Here is a 21,890-nt window from a genome sequence, read left to right as displayed (position 1 = left end):
AAGCCCGCCCCACCCAAGATTGCTTGTCCTCAAGCAATGATCATGGAGTGTTCAAAATGACTCCCAATATGAAATGGTATTGGAAACACACAAAGAATGAAAATGTTGGAAACATATCAGGCATGAACCAAACGCAGAGCATACACATGGATATATACAAACACGGAGCATACACACAAATACATGTATCGTTAGATTCTTTCTTATCAACTAGAATGTTTTATTGATTCATGTTTACCCTGCAGGATGGCAGGATCAAGGCTTTGATACCATTTGTAATGTCCCCTACCTGATCTATTTAAATATACTAAAATTGATAGATTTTCTTCAATAAGTTATTAACAAGTGCTTGTCTATTTTCCTCATTAGCTGATTAAGTTCATTATTCATAGTTCTTAATATAGATATCGAACCCTGCTACTACTTCAGTTTTAAGGGAGAAGGGTTTACATATGTTACCAAAGCGTTTAGAGACCAACTACAATAGGTTCCCTCAAAGTTGATAGCTCCAAGCCCTTACCTATCTTGGGTCTATACCCTCAAGGCTTATGGGTTGTTGATCCCCACCCTATCTTGGGACTTAACCTATTGCTTGGATTTAGGCTGCCCCTCTTTGGAACATCTCAATCCCATCTTCTTAAATACAGAAAGTAATAACATGATTTAGACTATAAGTACATATATTTCTTATGTATTATGAATATATATATGAAATTAAGTATAACTGTCATACATATTGCAGCCCATATTAGCATTACTATTAATTATGCATAACAACATTATTGGGCTTCATATATTAAGCATACTTATTAAACACATCCCCATGCATACTGTAATGTCCCCTTCTCAATGATGTGCTTTCAGTGGTCCATTGGCCTATTCCGGAGACCCGTAGGCTATGTGGAATGGAGAATTAGGGTTTCCAACGTTGGTGAAGCAAGAACTTATTATTTTTAGTAAGTTAGGGTTTGGCTGTTTGGATGATGTTGTCTTACTGAGCTTTCCAAGCTCTTTCTCTGGGTGCGAAAATCATGCTTTTCGGAGGAGTAATTTATGATTTACTATTTTTAGTAAGTGGCAGTATGGAGCATTTCTATTTTTGGCAATGGACAGGGTCCTAATCCTGCAGTAGTTCAGTGGTCTTCTTTGCTCAGCTTCATCTTGGTTTTGTTGATAATCAGTATTGGAGTCATAAGTGATTTAATTAAATATTATTTCCTTGTCCTAAGGTTTAATATTTAAATATTTGTATTTACTGATTAAGTGTATTAAGGATGACTTAAGGAAAAATAATTATCTGATATCAATGTTGTTATTTTCCCAAGTCAATGGCGTTATTTTGGTGGCGATTGGGGATGATAAAACATCTCATGTTATATTATTTTATGTTGCAAAATTGTCACCAAAGGTAAAGTTCGAACTTTGCCTAGGAAGAAGGGAAGTGGGCGCCATGTTGGGTGAAGACATGAAATTAAATGAAAGGAGTTTGAGTTAAGTTTGGGCACCATTTGCATTTGAATTTGGGGTAGCATGAAGTTATTAATATGAGCCTTGGGCCCTCATTTTGGCATCTTGAAAAATTGCATCGTTATGCTGCCAGTTTGGCGAATGAACTTGAAGCTTCGGAGTGTGGCTCCCTAGTATTGCCAGTTTTGTACTTGAGACATAGTACCTAGCTGAGTGGTGTATTCTTGTGACATTTTCAGTGCATATTTCAATACTTTTTCTAGAGTTGCTGGTTTGCTGTGGCTGAAGCAAGATTTCAATCATACCTTCCTGCCTGAGCGACTTGTCATTCTGGGTACTGACTCAAACCTTTTCTATGCTATTGGCAATATATGTTGTAAGTTTGCAACCCCTTATTTGGAGTTTTAGATTTTATAATGCAAATCAAATTTTCTAGCTTAGGCGTGGGTTTTGGGGAGTGCATTGGGATGCGTGCAAGGTGTTTTGAGGTGTTTGGTAGCTCCTTTTTGGTGTGTTCTTACTCACTTATTGTCTAGTGTTAGTTTGGGAGTGATTTGGGGTGAATTGAAGGAGATTTGAGTGAGATATGAGCAATTTAGTGAGTTTATGTGTTGCTGGTTATGCATTTCCAGCCTGCTATCTTTTATATCAAATTCTAGGAAGTTGGTGTTGAGTTGGTTTGATGATAATTATCTCATGTGTTCAACATTATACTTCTACTCTATCTTTCTTCTCTATTGTAAGGTTAAGTAGTAGTACTACTAACCGTTTCTGGATTGTATTCTTCATATCCCACTGAAAAGTGGAAGAGTCTGGCTTGCCACCTACATTTGATATTTCGTAACTCAGTCCTCCCGCTGCATAAGCAGTTGAGTGATATTTGTTGTAATGATCCTCCCGCTGCATAAGCGGTCGAGTTGAGTTTGTTTGGTGTGTTCCGTCCTCCCGCTGAAATATTGCGGTAGAGTGATTTGTGTTGGGAGTATTATTCTCTTGGCTGGTTTACCACCAAGTTCCTTGCTTTCCCGCTGGATAAGCGGAAGGGGCTGACTTGTCGCCCGTTATTGTATTCAACAATTCAGCAGATTATCACTAAGGATCCCCTGTTGCCGTATGCTCTCACCCTCCCAGTCTGGGCTCTCGGTGATCAGAAGGTGTAGGGTTCCTTCTAGTTGTTTGGATTTCATTATTCTAACCCTAACGAGTGATTGGTGTGGTTGTGATATTGCTTTAAAAAAAGTAAAAAATAGTGGGGATACTACACATACCACCAAGAACAAGGATGTTACTGCATGTAACTTAATAACAGTTCTGATCTGATCTGATCCATGGTGATCTTACTAGATGCTTTTGATTCCTTTCCTTTATATCTCTCAATCTGAGGGAGAGGTCACACCTCTTCATCATGTATACCTTTTGGCAAGAGACACACCCTTTCACCATTAGCACCCTTTGAAAGAGTGCAACTCTTCATTATTTTTGCCCTTTGAAAGAGACACAACCTCTCATAATCAGATCTGCACTTATTATTTAAATCAGATCTGCATTTCTCATTTCCAAATTATTCCCCCTCTCAAATGAGGTTCTCTTCTCCCTTTTATATCTCATTGTTGAGTGAGTCACAACTTTTCCTTTCATGTCTTTTGACTTTTCATCATCTTAATTATTTTATTTAATATTTTAAATTTATTATTATCATTTATTATTAAATTTTATTTCAAAGTGGGGACATTACACATTATGGGGCACTCTACAATAGAATTATAGGAACATCACAAATACTATTTCTCCTAGAATATGGATAGGCATTCCAATAGCCAAAAGGATTTCCAATTTGCAACAGAACATTTGAATCAAAGATCACAGCTCTTTCTTAAACAAGGAATGGCTTCTAGAATCTTAATCACATCAGGCTCCCAAGATTACCTACATAGGAGATCACTGTTTAGCTTTTAAAAAGAAGATGCTACAAACCATTGGCACTTGATGTCTTTCAGATCTTGAAATAAAGGATTTTTACTATAGTTGAAGACATACAATATGGTAATTTTGAATTTATATGAGATGTGTTTAGTGGATTTTAAAAGGTTCACAAACGCAGAGATATATCTTTCTGGGTATGCTCTTCTATATAGCATGTAAAGAATTTTTCTGTCAAACATATTGAGTAAGCTACTTCACTTACTATGAAGGAAACAATATTTGTTCAAGAATCATAGATCACCCATTAGGTATAGTTATGTTTTATGGGATAAACTGTTAATGAAGTGTTAATTGGCTAAAATTAGTCATACCTAGTTTTAGGATGTTAATTTACAATATCAAAATATTGTTTTAGATTGGGCAGATTTTTATAAATGTCAATCAAACTAAGGGCCAAATTTTTTAATTTAATGAAACTAGCAATAGAATCTAGGAAATTTTTTTAGAGAAAATACCAGGAATCTGAAAAACCAGAGCATAACCTTGGTGGAGGCATAACTTCGACCCTGGCTCAAAAAAAACCATTATCATAGTGTTGGAAAGAATAGTGTGCACAACATGATGAAAGCTAAGTCACAAGGCTCGAATTTGACAACCATGAAATTCGGATGAAATTCGACAAGGGAAAAATTCGAAAAAAAATTCGGATAAAATTCGCCTTCTATAATTTTGTTTATTTTTAAATATATGTATACTTCTAATAAATTATCAGAATAGCGACCCTTGTTGAAAAAAATCCGAGGGCGACCCAGCAGTTGCAGACACCCGTGACCCAATAGATACAAAGCATATACAAAGAATACCCACGACCAACTGAGTTGTGTTTAGAGGCGGATAGCAGTGCTTTATAGAGGAAATTCGATTAAATTCGAACCTCATCCATGAAAATCGCCATATCCTGTGACTTAGGATGAAAGTATGTCGAATTCTGTTCAATAAAATTTGAAACGTCAAAATCCATTCTGAAAGAGCCAAAATTTACAACATAAAATTGTGAACCAAAATTGGGTACTAATACCAAATTTGTTGGTGCATAATCCACCACCTAGGTTTGTCCTCATCTATGAATAATAGATGACTTTATACATTCCCAAAGTGAGATACTTAATCTTCCCTGTTGAGTCTTTTCATTATGTCATGTACTTGATTGAATATGGTTATATGCTATATAGTGAAGAGCTTCAATGAAAATGGGGCAGGTTATTTTTGTGGCAGAACATCTCATTGTTAAGATAATAATTCCTTATATTGTTAATGGTCAATACAACAATTAATATGTCTATAGTATTAGGTCGATAGAGTAGGTGACATAATTAATGATTTCAGTATTTTTTGTAACCTCTATATATTGTATCTTTTTCCTGAGATGAAGATAGAAGTTTTTTTACCAGTTCATTTCCTGAACATGGTATCAAAGTAGGATTAAAATTTTTTGGAGCAATTTTATAATTCTAAAATTTTTAGTGAAGATTGCATCCAAAAAATTTCTGAATATTTTTCCTACATCGTGGGTCTGCCTTGGAAATTTTTTTCCTACCCACGTTTGTTTTCGTCAAGGGTTTTTCTGAATTCGTGAGTTTGCTGGGCCGTTTTTTTCGACAGGGTCACATTTTTCATTTTTCATGTTTTTCTGCCCTCATCCCGCGCGATTTTTTCAAAAAAAATTGAGATTTATCCCGCGATTTTCGTGCCCTGTCTATCGTTTTACCTGCGCGATGACATTCTGCAATTATTTGAGCTTTAACGGCTGCCTAGGGTTTCTTAAAATTTGTCTAGGGTTTTAACCCTCCGTTTCAACTCGAAATTTTTTTCCGATAACAGATTCTTGATGGATTTTTCGAGAGCTCAACTGGGTTGTCGTCAGATTTTTCTAGTTGCATCGTTTTACATGCCTCGTTTTTTGAGCCCATGGATTTGACCCTTCATTTTCAAAAGAAATATTCTGATTGCAGATTATTTCTGGGTCTTTGTTGGATTTTTCTAGGTCAATCAAAAATTTTACCTCGAAAACTGTGCTAGGGTTTTGAGATTATCCTTTGTTTCAATTCAGATTTTTTTTTTATTTGCAGAATCTTTGTGGGTTTTTCGAGATCTGAACTGGGTTGTTGTCATATATGTTCGGGTCTTTCGAAAACATTCTGCCTCGAAAACCATGCTAGGGTTTCAATTTTTGCCTCTGAATCCGACTTGCAGAATTTGTTTCTAAAAACTCTCTATTTTAATCCTGTGGTTTTCGTGCATTCGTGCCTTCACCAATTCGACCTCAAGGTACGTGATGGCATCTCTGACAAATATAATGCTCAAAACCAGCCAAAAGTTCAACGACCACCAATTACAATACTTGGAAGCAGCGTATGTTGATGATTTTTGAGTACCGATGTCTTGATGTAGTTGTTCTAGGAACGTCTCAACGTCCAAACACTGCCGGAAAAGATCAAGACAAATGGGATGAACGCAACCGGGAAGCAGTCATGCTCATCAAACTCTCCGTCACCGATGAGCAATTACCTCAGGTACTGTCCGACAAAACAACGAAGGAGATATGGGATCATCTGAAGAGTCTCCATGAAACTTCTGACAAGAGCTGAGCATTCTTTCTGAAGAAAATGCTCTTTTCGATTATGATGGACTAAAGGACACCTATGCAAGATCACTTGACAAAGATCAAGGACATCCGTGACCAACTTGAGGCGATTGGTCACACAATGGAGGAAGAGGACATGGTCGTCATCACACTGAAGAGTTTGCCCAAATCTTATGAGCATTTCATCGAAAAGCTGAATATCACTTCCACTGACGTCAATTTGAAATTTTCCGATCTTTGTAACAAGCTTTTACAGCAAGATCGGTGGCGCCAACAATTTGGAAGGAGTACCAGTCCCACCTTCACTGAGCAAGCGTTCTCTGCCAAATCTTCTGCTAAGAACAAAGGGAAGGCTCAATCTTCTCAGCCGAAAGGCTATGGTTTTTCTCAGGACAGCAAGAAGAAGAACGTTTAGTGCAATTATTGTCAGAAGTTTGGTCACATGAAGGCTGAGTGTCGAATTCATTTGGCTTATGAACAAAAGAAGTAGGGAGGGTCTCAACAAAAGGCAAACGTCGCAGAGCACTCTGAGCAGAAAGAATCTGCATTTTATGCTTTTATGGCCAAGAGAATAGCAGATCCAATACACTCTTCTTCTTGGTATATTGATTCAGGGGCCTCGCGGCATTTTACTCATCATCGGGATTGGTTCACGAAATTTGAACCATTCTCAGATTCAGTCATCTTCGGAGGAGGAGAAGAGTACACAGTTGTTGGTAAGGGCACTATCCAGATCCACTCAGGAGGTAGAAATTTAGTTTTTCTTGATGTCTACTCCCATGTATCAAAATGAATATGTACACAAGTGCCCATCACGGAGTCACTCAACGTGATGTCGTCATCTCATCATGACGTTCACCATGGCTACTCCCAGAGGGTGAACAAACACAAGTGATGTTGTAATGCAGTCTCTCAATATGACATCCACCATGGCTGCTCCTAGAGGATGGAACAAGGGCTTTCACCTCAAACTTCTCTCTCACAGAGAAGAATGCATTAACAAGGGTTTGCACCTCAAACTTCTCTCTCACAGAGAAGAATGCATTAACAAGGGCTTGCACCTCAAACTTCTCTCTCACAGAGAAGAATGCATTAACAAGGGCTCGCACCTCAAACTTCTCTCTCACAAAGAAGAATGCATTAAAGTACATCTCAAGAAATTATTGATGTTGAGACTCCCTCTCAGCAAGGGCTTCACTCTCTACAATTCCAAGTTTATCTCGAAAATGCACAAACTTCACCTTGGCAAGTGGCTTGGTGAGAATATCAATTGATTGCTTGACAGTGCTAATGTACTTTAGCTGAATGGCTTTCCTTAGAACCATATCTCAAATGTAGTGGTATTTGATCTCCACATGTTTTGTTCTGTCATGAAACATAGGATTGACAGAAAGCTTCACACAACTTTGATTGTCATAGTGAATGACACTAGGCTCTATCAATTGTCCAAACAATCCTGCAAGGAGCTTCCGAAGCCACACTGCTTCTCGAGCTGCCACAGATGCTGCAATATACTCTGCCTCTGCGGTGCTCAGTGCCACTAAAGATTGCTTCCTACTACACCAAGAAATCATAGCAGACCCCAAATTGAAGCAACAACCAAATGTGCTCTTTTTGTCAATTATACTACCAACCCAATCAGAATCAGTGTAACCTTGTAGATTCAAATCTGCACTAGAAGTATATCTCAACCCATATCCTACAGTACCACGCAAGTACCTCAATATATGTTTTTCTGCAACTAGATGAATATGTCTTGGTTCACACATAAACTGACTGAGAGCACTCACTGCATAGCAAATGTCAGGTCTAGTATTGACTAGATACATCAATGAACCAATCAATTGTTTGTACATGGTAGGATCTACCAAATGTGAACTAGCTGCAGACTCACTCAACTTCTTCAAAATTAGTCTCCATAGGTGAAGACATGGACTTGCAGTCCATCATTCCAAATCCCTTCAAGATATCTATGGTATATTTCCCTTGACTTAAAATAATTTCATTGGGTCTTTGCCATACCTCCAATCCTAGAAAGTAATGTATAAGGCCTAGGTCCTTCATTTCAAACTTGGAAGTTAACTCCTTACATTTGTCAATGAGATGATCTTCTCTAGTAATAAAAAAATCATTAACATAAAGAACCAATATAAAAGCCTCGCCATCAATTACCTTGAAGTAGAGATTTGAATCTGCATCATTCTTGAAGAACCCCAAGCCCATCATGTATCGATCAATCCTCTCATACCAAGCATGAGGAGCCTTCTTAAGGCCATACAAAGCCTTCTTTAGTCTGCAAACATGAGACTCCTTCCCATGAATCACAAAACCACCGAGTTGTTCAATGTAAACTTCCTCTTCGATCACATCATTAAGGAATGTTGTCTTCACATCCATCTGATGTAGCTTCCATCCCTTTGCTGCTGCAATGGCAATGATAGTTATGATGGATGTATACCGAGCAACCATAGCAAATGTCTCCTCATAATCTATTCCCTCTTTCTAAGAGAATCCTCTAGCCACAAATCTTGCTTTGTACTTTTCAATACTTCCATCAGCTGCATGCTTGATCTTGAAAAGCCATTTGGAAGACACAGTTGATTTTCCTTCAGCTCTCAGAACAATGTCCTAGACATCATTCTTGATAATAGATTGATATTCTTCATCCATAGCATCTCTCCATACATGCTGACTTGAAGCTTCCTCAACACTGGAAGGTTTAGATTCAATGATATCACTCATTAAAGCATCATAGCTTGAAAACTTCTAAGGTCTTTTGCTTTCTCTGAATGTGCCTTTAGGAGCTGCAAACTTTTATGCCTCCTACGTAGTTTTCTTAGCCCAAAGAGGTCTCTTCCGACTTATGACAATGTCTCCAAGACCATCAGTAGGTTCCAAGGGCTCAATTGGATCAATAGGCTCTATTGGTTCAGTAGACTCCCTCTGAATCTCAGGAGTATGATCAACGTCCATATCTTGAGGAGTCTCCTGATCTTCATTATCTATCTACATGCATGAACCTTTAGATCTTCTGAATGCAACATCTTCTTCAAATGTAACATCTCTGCTAACCTCTACCTATTTCTGACCTAGAATGTAAATCATGTAGGCTTTTGAAGTTTCACTGTAGCCCACAAATATTCCTCTCTTGCCAGAAGGTTCTAACTTGGTTCTTTTATCTTTAGGTACATGAACATACACTGGACAACCAAAGATTCTCAAATGGTTGACTTCAGGTTTAACCCCTGTAAAAGCTTCTTCTGGAGTCATATTTTGCAATATCCGATGGGGACACCTATTTTGAAAATAACTGTTGTACTAGAAGCTTCTGCCCAAAGAAAGGTTTGTAGGTCTTGGTCATGAATCATGGCTTTAGCTGCTTCAACTATGTACTTGTTCTTTCTTTCTGCAACCTCATTTTGTTGTGGGTTGTAAGGAACACAAAACTCCCTCTTAATTCCTGCCTCAATGCAGAAATTACGAAAGCTTGCGGAATTTATTCACCTCCATTATCAGACCTTAAGACTTTGATCCTCTTTTTAGACAAGTTTTCTACTTGAGCCTTAAACTCTTTGAATCTATCTAAGACTTCTTCAGACTCTTTACACCTCAAAAAGTAAATCCAAGTCTTCCTAGAGTAATCATCTATGAAAATTACATAATACAAAAGTCCACTTAGGGATGCCATTGACATTGGACCGCATAAATCAGAATGTACAAGATCTAATATTTCTTTTGACCTACTTTCACTATTATGAAATGGACTTAGTATTTTTACACATGGCACAACCTTTACAAGTGCCATCATGCTCATGGCTGAGCTTAGGTATACCTTTAACCATTTTCTCCAATGATGGAAGGGCCCTGTAATGCAAATGAGCAAGTCTTCTATGCCATAGCTCGCTAGAACTGGAAGAGTTATGTAGAAGTGCTTGAACTTGACGGATGGAAAGCTTGTACAGACTCTCATGCTAGTTGCCAATCACACGTGTTGTCATATGCTAGAGTTCTTTGGCCAAGCAAGAACTTTCCCTTCTCAAAATGCAACTTGATAACCTTTGTCTTCCAAGGTTGAAACGGATACAAGGTTCCTCTTGATTCCTAGCACGAACAAGACATCACTTAGATGGAGGGGGATGCCAGATTCTAAGTTGAGAAAGATAGCTCTAGAACCTTCCATGGAGTAGCATGCATCATCTCCAATTATCACTTGAAGATTAGTCTTCCTTTCCACCAAATCTGAAAGATGTTCCTTATAACCCGTGATGTGTCGAGAAGCGCCACTATCAATCAACCAAGTGTTGGTGTTGGTTGGGACATTGCTTGATAGAGCAGACATGAATAGAAACCCTTCTTTGTTGTTTCTAGATTCCTTTTGAGAAGATACTTCACCAACATCCGCCATATAAGCATGTTGCTTTGACCTTGTCAAACAATCTCTTGCATAGAGGCCATACTTGTTGGATGTGGGAGAGGTCTTTCTTCTTCTTAGAATCAAGTGCAGAATCTGATCTTCTATCTTTGTTTCTCTTGAAGTTGCCTTTTCTCCCATCTCTTCCTTTCTTCTTTGTAGTTTGAGTGGCTAGAACATGATTGTCTTCATTGTGAGAGCTTCGGCCGTTTCCTCTTGCAGCCAACCTAGATTCTTCTTGGATACAATCTGCACGAAGACGATCAAACTTGGGCAATTTGGATCACTAATACTTTGAATAAATGGTTCCCAAGATTGAGGGAGACCATTCAATGCCAACATGACTAGATCTTTATCTCCAACTTGATCTCCAATGGCGCATAATTGATCCCTCAGCTCAGTAATCTTCATGAAGAATGATATGACTATTTCTCCTTTCCCCATTTTGATTTGATGAAGTTGTTGCCTTAGAGCAAGGGTAGACTCTACTAGTGTTGTTGATCTCATAAAGTCCTTCAAGGTTTTGAACATATCTCTAGCAGTTGTCATCTTGGAAATAAGTGGCACTAAATGATCCTTCACCAAATCAATCAAGATCTTCTTGGCCTTTATGCCATTCTTCTTTATTTGAAGTTTCTCAACTTCATCAGCTGGTTCAGATATTTCATCCTTTTCTACGAACTCAAGAAGATCATTTTCTTCTAGGGCAATAAGGACTCTATATTTCCACGAAGTGAAGCTTGATGCACCTTCAAGCCTATCCTCAACCTTGAGTCTGTTCACCATTTTCGATTGCTAAGAATTACTCCTTAGGATAAGAAGAGTAGAGAACTTCGTTGCTTTAGAGAAATCTGATCAAGATCTTCTTAAACCCGCTCTGATACCATGTTATTTATGATCAGATTTTAGGGTAAGCAGATGTAAGATAATTTAATAAAATTTGCACAGCATATACCCTGGGAAAACCCTCCAACTTGAGGGAGAAAAACCCAGTAACAACTATCTTTGTTATATATATCAAATAAGAACAGCAAGATGCTTTTACAATGGTCAAGTACAAAGGCTTTTCCCATTTCTTTTTCTTTTTGTAAATTTCTAAGCTTGAAACACTTAAATGAACAATAAAAATGTTTTGAAAATGGACACCTGATCTGATTTTCTCTAGCTGAAATATTTTTTTGAGATAAAATTAAAAACACCTTCCATACTGACATGCAAATCTCAAATTAACATGCAAAGTACTGAAATTTGGGTGCCAAATCTGCAACAAAAGGATTAAACTCCCATAGGCTGGCAAGACCACCAGCTTTGATACCACAGTAATGACCTGAGCCAATTTCCTATGCCAAAATTTCTCTTTCCCCAATGTTAAATGGATATGCATTTTGTCAAACAGCTGGAATGGAATGTAATTTCATGGGATATATGCTTGCCACTGCTATATTGATTTAGCAAGGTCTTTGCAACACAAGCTTATTGCCATGATCATTCATATTCATTTACATAATTGAAGCATCACACCCAATGTTTAATATGCAATCAATACACATTGAAATAAGAGAGACGTGGATCATACAACTGTTGTTATGAATAACATGCACAGAAATAAATTTGATTTGATTCTCTGACCTCTTTGGAAATACCAAGGTCACACCCTTACACAGTTGTTGCTCATCACCCAACATAGGAGGTATTTAATATTCCAGATGTTCCACACTACTCTTTCAGCCTGCCTAAGACTGTGATCAAACCTCCGCCAGCAAGGTATGGGGTTCCAAGACAATCATGATTTCCCAATCTCTTGTTAGACTCTAATAAATCACTAAAATTCTACAAAAATAGTAGCGGCCAGCTATATACCCTTCAAATGTCTTGAACTTGTCCCTCTCTTTCATGCCCAATCATACACATTGAACGCCCAGCCATGGGTAGGCAGCTTGTCTAGCAATTGGGTGTTAATCTCAATAAATCTCCACACAATGGTGTCCCTATTCCAAACACCAAGCCCAACTTATTCAAGTCACAGCCAGAGCTCGCCATGAGTTGGAGAGTCCCGAGTCGGATGACCCTGGGCGAGTCCCAGGGGCCCAAGTTTGAGCTCGTCCGAGTCTTGGGCGAGTCCAAGGACTCACCGACCCAGCCCAGACTTGACAAGTCCCGACGCCCGGACTCGACAACGTCAAGCCAATATTAAACCATAAAAATAAAAATAAAGATGTTTTAAGTTTTTTTTTTTTACTTATATTGCCTCCTCAACCCTAAAAGAGAACTCATTTCATTGTATTGGAAAAATAGGAGGAAAAGAGAGTTGTGAGGAAAAACAAGAGTGCATAGTAAGGCAACCAGCAAGGAGGAAGAGAAAAATTTCTTCACCAAATCACATTAGGGCAGTGTAATACTTACATTTGGCGCATCAAGAGCTTGTTGTAAAGGATTAAAAAGAGGTTGCATTTCATTTCAACCTCGTTCTAAGAGGTAAGATTGATTTTTTTGGTTTTAATGGTGTTTTTAAAGCAAAATTTACATTGTTTTTTTTTAAAACATTTCTAATTTTCTATTCATTTTCTTTCAAACAAATCAGCAAACCCTACAATGTACATTGTTTTCTTTTTCAAGATGTGGTTTTGAGGAAAAAAAAAACAATGTACATTGTATGGTTTGCTGATTTCTTTATGTTTTGAAAAAGAAAAAACAATGTACATTGTAGAGTTTGCTGATTTCTTTGAAAGAAAATGAATAGAAATTCTATTACATTGTTTTTTCTAGCACATCTCTATTAAACCGTTTCTTTTGTATTAGTTTATAATTTAAAATGCACAAATGTTAATTTTTTTATAATTGTGTCTTATTCCAGCAACCTTCAACTTTTTAAAACCATGTTTTTCACAATGTCTACTTTTACTCCTATTCCTAGAACAACCCTGAGTAGAAGAGATCCAACTTGGAAACACACCGAATATTTTCCCAGACAAAAAGGGAGAGACAAAATGTAAATATTGCAAAACCATCTTTCATGGAGGCCTGAATAGATTGAAATACCACATTGTTGGCATATGGGGCCATGATGTTGATCCTTGCAACAAAGCACTTCCTGAGGCCATTCATGAGTGCCAAGTGCAACTTGAAACATTTGAAGCTCAAAAATAAATGAAGAGGCAAAGGGAGGAGTTGACTATCATTGGTTGTGTTGGAGAGGCTTCTTCCATGCCTCCATATCGTCCTAGGGCAAGTACTATTGCTTCTACTAGTGCTAGTGCTAGTTGTAGTGGGAGTGTTAGCATTGGTCCCAGAGTTTGTAAATCTAGGATGGATTCATACTTTGAGCAACAAACTACTCTTGGTGCTCAACTGTCGCTTGAGAGCATGGGTTGAAACACGGAGGTACACAATGCAGCTAGACGTGCAATTGAGAGATTTTGGTACTATTGCACCATTCCATTCTTTGCAGCCAGGTAATTCCATTTTATTTAATTGTTTTAACTTTTTAATATTTACAATTTGCTTTGTCTAATGAATTTTTATTGGGCATAATTATCTTATTTAATTTATTTGTGACAAGTCTCCTTATTGGCAGAGCATGGTTGATGCCATCACTATTTGTGCGGCGGGGTTCAAAGCCCCTTCTGAATCTGACTTAAGTGACCCAATTTTGACAGATTCGATGGCTCATGTAAAAGCCACATTAGAGGACTAGCGCAAGATATGGAGCAAAGAAGGGTTGCACCATCATGACCGATGGTTAGACCGATAGGAGAAACAGGACGCTCCTGAATTTCCTTGTTTCTTCTGCAGGCGATTGAATAATTTGAATTTGATTTAGTGATTACTATTTTTAATTTAAGATTTATTGAATGATCATTGTTTTTGCTTTGTTTTCAAATTTCATGTGGTACCATGTTCTTGAAGTCCATTGATGAATTTGCACATTCAAAATGGTACCATGTTCTTGAAGTCCATTGATGCGTTTGCACATTCAAAAAATGCCACTTTCCTATGTGAGGCTATAGAGGAGGTCATACATGAGGTGGGCAAGGAGAATGTAGTACAAGTGGTGACCAATAATGCAGCAAATTATGTTGTTGTAGATAAACTTTTGATGGAGAGGCACCCATCTATATTTTGGTCTCCAGGAGCCGCCCATTGCATTGACCTCATGTTGGAGGATATTGGCAAGATTCCATGGATCAAGACATGTGTACAGAAGGCAATTTTTTTTTGTAAATTTGTATACAATCATTCATAGGTCCTTTGCCTAATGAGGCAATACATGGGGCAGAAGGAGTTGGCTCATCTTGGAATCACTAGATTTGCCACCGATTTCATCACATTGCAATTCGTAATTCGATGTAAGGCAGCTTTCAGGTGTATGTTTGTTGGTGAGGAGTGGACTTCCTCATCCTATGCTACAACCATTGTAGGGAATTATGTGGCAGATTGTATTTGTGATGAGCCAGAGTTTTGAGCCCCTTGTGTTGAGATTGTGAAGGTAAAATTTTTATAAATTCTACATTATGTTTTAATTTTTATTTTATTTGCTTATTTTCATTCACACTTAAGTTACCCGATATTAGATAATGTTTTAGAATATTTACAGCTCATTGAGCCCTTGGTAGTTCTCCTACGAGTTGCTAATGGGGAGAAGCCTGCATTGGGCTACATATATGAGGGTGTGGATAGGGCCAAGGAGGCCATCAGATCTGTCTATGGAGGAGATGAGAGTAAGTATCATCCCATTTGAGATATCATTGATAGGAGATGGCAAGTCTAGATCCACAAACCCCTTCATGCAGTCACTTATTACCTCAAACCAACATTCCATTTCCGCCTTGATTTCAAGGCGGATAAAGAGGTTCTTAATGGGCTCTACTCAATGATAGAGCGAATGTCGCCTGGTCATAGTAGCACTATAATCCACGAGCTAGAGGCCTTTTCTAATGCATAAGGGGAGATCTACTCTCATCAGCTTTGCAAAGAGAATCGGACAAAGATGCAGCTAGGTAAAAATATATTTTAAGAGCATAATTTTTATTACATATTATTCAATTTATTATTAAATGAGACTGATTTTTTTTCTTTGTCTCATCTCAGATAGATGGTGGCAGATGTTTGGCCCTAAAACACCAAATTTTCAGTAGATAGCTATTTGTATTTTGAGCCAACCATGCAGTGCTTTCAATTGTGAGCGCAATTGGAGTATGTTTGAGCACATACACTCCAAGAGGCGCAATAGACTGTTTGTGGAGAGGTTGAATGATCTAGTCTTTGTTCATTACAACCTCCATCTTACACAAAGACAAGTTTTGGACCATGACACCACCCCAATCATGCTAGAGAAGGTCGATCCAAAATCTGAGTGGATCACGGAGGCTACGGATCCTGTCTTTAATGACGAGGACCTTGATTGGATCAACAAGGTAGATAGAGAGGCTAAAGCTATAGCCATGGCAGAGGAGGAGGTCAGAGCACGAGTAGAGCCAAACACAGACACATCTGATTTTGGTGAGGGTGGAATGGAGTCACAGGCAGAGGCTATGGCTATTGAATCATCCATGACCTACCTTAGACACCTTTGTAGGAATTATGCAGGCTCCTCTAAGCCCTTGACTTGTAGTTGTTTTGATATTTGTGTGGAACATTTGATGTCATGGATTTCATATTCCATGAGTTTTGGAATACATTTGACACTATTTATATATCCATGTTTAAAATTTCCTTCAACTACAATTTGCATTTAAACTAATGCGATCTATGAATACTTGTGTATGTGATCAAATTGGCTTCTATTGATGTTATTGTGTATTTAAGGTTTATTTTATAAAGGGTGCGGGAAACAAGTTTAAAATCCTTAAAAAATTGTAAGTTTCTTGGGTTTTTCACTTTGACAAGTCCTAGTTGAGTTTTTTACCAAGTCTTAAGTTGAGTCACCCTTGCCGACTCCGCGTCGAGTCCAAGTTCCGTTTCTATGGTCACAGCTAATAATCAATAACAATCGCCCAAACAACATAAACTCTTATCACCAAACACTGTCAATTATCTGTTTGCAATGGCATCTAAATCTTGTCACCCATGCTTGTATTAGATTTGCATCCGATTCTTCACCTTGAAATCGGAGAAAAATAATCTGCAGAAAATGGCATACCGCAATCTTGCTCCTAAATCTCATAAATTTGTATTTGTATACAAACCCTACAAATTTATCAATGAAATCTTCCATTTAGAACAAGTTCCCAAAACTTGTAAAAATGATATACCATTTAGCATCACCAAACCTTGGAACTTCAATCCACTAAATACACCTATGATACCGAGGTTGGTTGAGATGGGTTTTTGTCCAATCAACCAAGAATCCCAAGGGTTTTTGTCCAAGGCTTCGCTAAACCGAAAACAAGAGCTCTCAAAGATCTCTAAGAAAATAACAAGTCAAGAATGAGCAAATGAGCTTTCAAATCTCCTTTGTAAACTCTCCAGGAACTTTTTGGAATATCAATTATTAAAATCATGTTTTAAATATTCAATTCTTTTTGCTCATAACTGAATTTATAATATTTGTATATTCTCACTCATAAAGTGACCCACTTTATAAAATTCTAAAATAAAGTCACTTATTACAATAACCAAGGTTCAACATTTAATCAATTAAATATAAAAAATAATCCCAAGAAACTTAGGAATATTTAATATTTAATAAATTAATTATTTTTATGACCTTTTTAAATAATTTAAATTAGTCGCCTTTAAATTTATTTATTTTTGACAACTTAACTTTAATCATTTAATTGTTCTCCAAGGTCAAAAAAAAGGAGACATTACATAGGAATAAAAAATTTGGGTAGGTATATTAGGCTTTTATTAACATATAATCCTTTTATCTTTTTCTATTATCATAGATAGACCTTCACATTCCATTTCATCAACCCCTTCAATGGCATTTGAAGTTGGGCAATCTATCCCCTCGTTCGCTAAGATATTGGCAACCTAATTTTGTTCACGAAAACAATGACTAAAACCCATCACATCAAACCTTCTTATCCAAGAAAGCACTTCTTCAAAATATGTTGTCAATCACCAATGTGGGCTATGTTCTCTTTTCAATCCATTTCACTCCATGGAGTTTCCTATCTCAATATCTTGATATCCCGCCTTATGCCATATGCAAACCAGGAATTAAAGCCTCCCATTTATCTGCTTTTGTTAGTTTTATAGCCAAGATATCAAGAGCTCCAAAACAAGAAAGCCCCCTCCTCATTATGCAGTAAATACCCTTCTCCAATTATGCCAGGGTTACCGCTCAACGCACCACCAAAGTTCAATTTGACACCAAACCCATACTTTCCAGCTAAGTCACCAAGTTCGGCCGAATTTGAACCTTGAAGTTCGAAATTCGCCGAACTTCAAACATTCCCTAAAAATTCGACTAAATTCGAATAAAAAATTAGGGCTGGCGAAAAGCTTTTTTTTGCATGTTTTTTTTGCGCGTTTTAGGGTTTCGTCGGGTTTGTTTTATAAATACGGCGGCCATGGACAAAGTTGGAGTCACAGACGCCACACACTAGTTCCAGTCGCCACAGACGGAGTTGCAGTGACGACCATTGCTACCCGCCACGGACGGAGTTGCAACCACGAGCCACAGCCAGTGCTACCCCGACCCGACGTCGCCCATGGTTGACCTGCACACGACAACCATTGCTGCACAGGTAGGCTTCGGCTTCTCTGTTTTTATTTTTTTTATTTTAGGTTTATTAATTAAACAACATTATAATTAACTTTTTTTAGGTTTATTATTTATTTGTAATGTTTATAATGTTTAAAAATTTATAATTTTATATTAATAGTTTGTAATTTTATATTATATATTTTTATAAACAATTTAATAATGTTTATTATAAATTTTATTATTATTTATTTAATAATGTTGTTTATTTAATATTTTTTTAGGTTTATTATATATTTATAATGTTTATAATGCTGTTTATTTAATGTTTATAAATTTATAATGTTGTTTATTTAATATTTTTTTAGGTTTATTATTTGATAATGTTGTTTATTTAATTTTTTTTAGGTTAATGAATAGTTTATACTTTATAATGTTAATTTATAAATTTATAATTTTGTTTAATATATTTATTAAAAATTTTAAAAAATTACATATGGCGAATTTAATTCAAATTTTATACATTTTGAATTTTTTCCGCATCGAACCTCATTCGAATTTCAAAGCTGTCGAACTTCGAATTTGAATTCGAACCTGGTGACTTAGCTTTCCAGCATCAATCTAGTAGTATAAATTATAAAAACATGTCATACTTTCCAATCTCTGGACCTGTTAACAGCTGGTGGTGTTCTTATGTTGATCTAGTAGTATAAATTATAAAAACAGGTCATAGCAGTTTGAACAAATAAGTGCACTAAATTGTCAAGAACAGCGAGTAATAAGCCTGTATGAAATATGTGATTTACATATTTCCAAGCATCTTTTTTTTAATTGAGAAGGATTATCCCCTAGAAAGAAGGGAAAGTGGTTATTTCTTCTTCCTTATATTGGTACTTGTTTCTACTCCATTCAAACTGCTATTAAGGTTCAAAATCTATTTGCTCTTCATTTTAATGGTGATAACACTACAACTACCAATGAAGTTTACCTTATGTCGAACTAAATTCTACTGACCCTAATGCCTACCCTGAAAACAAGATGAATGCCAAAGATACTGACATTCGTATTTATTTATGCCAAAAAAGAATAACAAGCGGTACATCAGAGGTGCATTTAGTGGCTAGTCACTAATGTTCAGTTCTTAAGGGACACACAAATGGCTATTCATAATTGTCTTTACAAACAAATGGACTGATTAGAACTACTGCAAAAGAGCCATCAGAACCTGGTTAATCACATTGAATCAATTGAAGAACTTTTGACCAATCAGAAGGCATGAAGAGAACTTGCATAAGTGATCCACTACAACAAGAAACAATTGACTACCAAAAGAGCCATTTCTTATGTCAATCTCCCATTGCCAAGCTATCCCCCATCAATGGAGAAGTGGCGAATCAGCTGAAGATCCAAGCTTGAGCTCTGCCATTAGCGTATATTTTCTCCACGTTGATGGCTAGATAAATAGCATTTCAAATTACATAATTAAATTTGTATTGAACATTTTAAAAATAGATTTTGATTTTCAATAAATAAAAAAATAGCAATTGAGAGCCAAATGACATCCCAACCTGATGAGCTATCTGCTTTTTGAGCTTCTTCAGTTATTAGCTGAACAGCTGCATCAACATCGTCTTGGCCTGTCAAGAAAACCAAAATATCTCCAAGGGGCTCCTATAGTCCAATACAGTAGATACTATGAGTTAGAACCAATGAAACATAAATTCACAGTCATCAAATGTTGAAAAGGGAATCTTCCTCCACCAAACAGTTGCAATTTGGCAAACAATAAAGGAAAAACATATTTGACCTTAATGCAACTGCCAAAAGGGTTTTGCCTCACATAATAGAATTCATGCATTTTCTAGGCTACACAAAATCAGACAAACAGGGATCTTTTATCTTGCATGATAATGACCATCGTTTTATTTTATAATATTTATACAAAGTGCATGTATATTTGCATACACACCAAAATACTCAAACCAGAAACAAGCATAGAATTTACTAATATATTTCAATCTATGGAGAATTTAGTCATATGCACTCTTCATAATTGAAATTCAGCTTTATTGTACTTGATAAAGTTGAGATATTTCCATAATTGTCAATGAAGAATGAAGCTACTCGTTTTCATTTCAATGCACAACAAAGTTACTTCATTATGGAAATGCATTTCATGGTTTGGAGAATTTCCATTGATGTATGTGTTGGCCATCATCTTGAGTTGAGATGGTTGCATAATTAGTCAGCAAATAAGGAGGCTCCTTTTCAATTGAGATGCACCACCACACAAAAAGGAATGGTTTTGAACATCTTTTACTTGCTTTGTATATAGTTATCACAAGTCATTAAATCATCTTGTCTACGGTTTTGTTAAGGAAAATATGAGCCTCACTTTGCAAGCACCACAAAGGCGATTATTCCCTTTGCAAGCACCTCAAAGGCAATTATTCACATTGTTAGTTCATTTATTATAGTTTTCAAATGCCAAAAAATGTGGCAAGCTTAACTTCGGATCATAGAACCCTAAAGATGAATTTCACAAATAGCTGTAATGTCCCCTTTTGGGAGGACACTAAATCTTGCCCGATATGCTTGTAGAATTATTGCAGGTTGTATTTTCAGTCTGTTGTGGTAATTTGGACAGTTTCAATTCGATGTTGTTTCCCTCTATAAATGCACAGGTCTGCTGTTTATATCAATCTGATCTGCTGCCTATACTGAGACACATATATGTGTGTATGTGGATCCTTTCTATTCCATCAGGTCTGATTCTCTGGTTATTGATTTAATGTTTCCTCTTCTTTTCCTTTGATGCCTGCTTTATTATTGTTTGCAGATTTGTATTTGTGTTTTGATCTCTTTGGTAAATCCTCATATCATTCTTCCAGATTTTCTTATAATTTTGATTCATGTCTGCTCCTGAATCTGCTTTTAATGCTTCAGATATTTTGTTCTATTCCATGGATCCTTCCTTCTCAAACGAAAACTTCTGCACTTTATATCCTCCAATGTGAGGGAGAGTCGCACCTCTTCTTAATAGTCACAACCTTTCACAATTACCACCCTTTGAAAGGGTCACAACCATTCATCATTGCTGTCCCTTTGAAAGAGTCACTTCCTTATCTTCTTCCCATTAATGCTTCCTTAATTCCTTTGCTCCCTTCTTTCTTCCTTTTTTCCTGTTTTTTGTTTTTCCCTATATGAAGTTTTCTTCTCTCCCTTTTATATCTCATGTTTGATGGAGTTACAACTTTTCATTTCATGCCTTTGACCATTCATTAAACTTTACTTAATTTTAATTATATTAATTTATATTTCTATTCCTTTATATTTTGATTTCTTATTATTATTTATTAATAAATCCTATTTTGACAAGGGGACATTACAATAGCTTTGGATGATTTCATGAGATCCAGATTAATTCCACAATGTCCTTTTGACCAAGAGTGATTTTGCAACATTAAACTGACCTAGAGGTTACAACAATCAATTTTTTGATTCAGATGCAATAGCCTAACACATCTCAATAGTATTATGCACTGTTTCTCACAATTACATTGATATTGAAGCTAAAGCTAAATATATCTATTTTAATTTAAATTATATACATTTATTCATCAACATTAACCTCCTCTATATCCTACATATATTTATTTATCATCCCTATTTAATTAATCTATACATGTTTTTTATTTTCCTTTTCAAATTTAATAACATTGCAGCTTTTGTTAGCTTCTAAAGTCTTTCAAAGTGTGCAAATAATTGTGAATTGACAAACTATAATAATGATA

At 36.5% G+C, this 21,890-nt stretch overlaps 1 protein-coding gene across 5 annotated transcripts in view; it reads right to left on the bottom strand.

The window, feature by feature from the left end:
• Nucleotides 1–21,890, bottom strand: part of LOC131040382 (probable pre-mRNA-splicing factor ATP-dependent RNA helicase DEAH9) — a 229,780-nt gene that overhangs the window by 84,900 nt on the left and 122,990 nt on the right. For all 5 annotated transcript variants that reach the window (XM_057973290.2, XM_057973287.2, XM_057973289.2 and 2 more), the window contains exon 10: nucleotides 19,665–19,767. In XM_057973290.2, coding sequence (XP_057829273.2) covers nucleotides 19,665–19,767 — 103 coding nt within the window. The remainder of the gene's footprint in view (nucleotides 1–19,664; nucleotides 19,768–21,890) is intronic.

This window comes from Cryptomeria japonica, chromosome 7 (genome assembly GCF_030272615.1).
Source record: "Cryptomeria japonica chromosome 7, Sugi_1.0, whole genome shotgun sequence".
In the NCBI taxonomy this organism is placed as follows: domain Eukaryota; kingdom Viridiplantae; phylum Streptophyta; class Pinopsida; order Cupressales; family Cupressaceae; genus Cryptomeria; species Cryptomeria japonica.
This window is presented reverse-complemented; position numbering and strand designations above follow the sequence as displayed.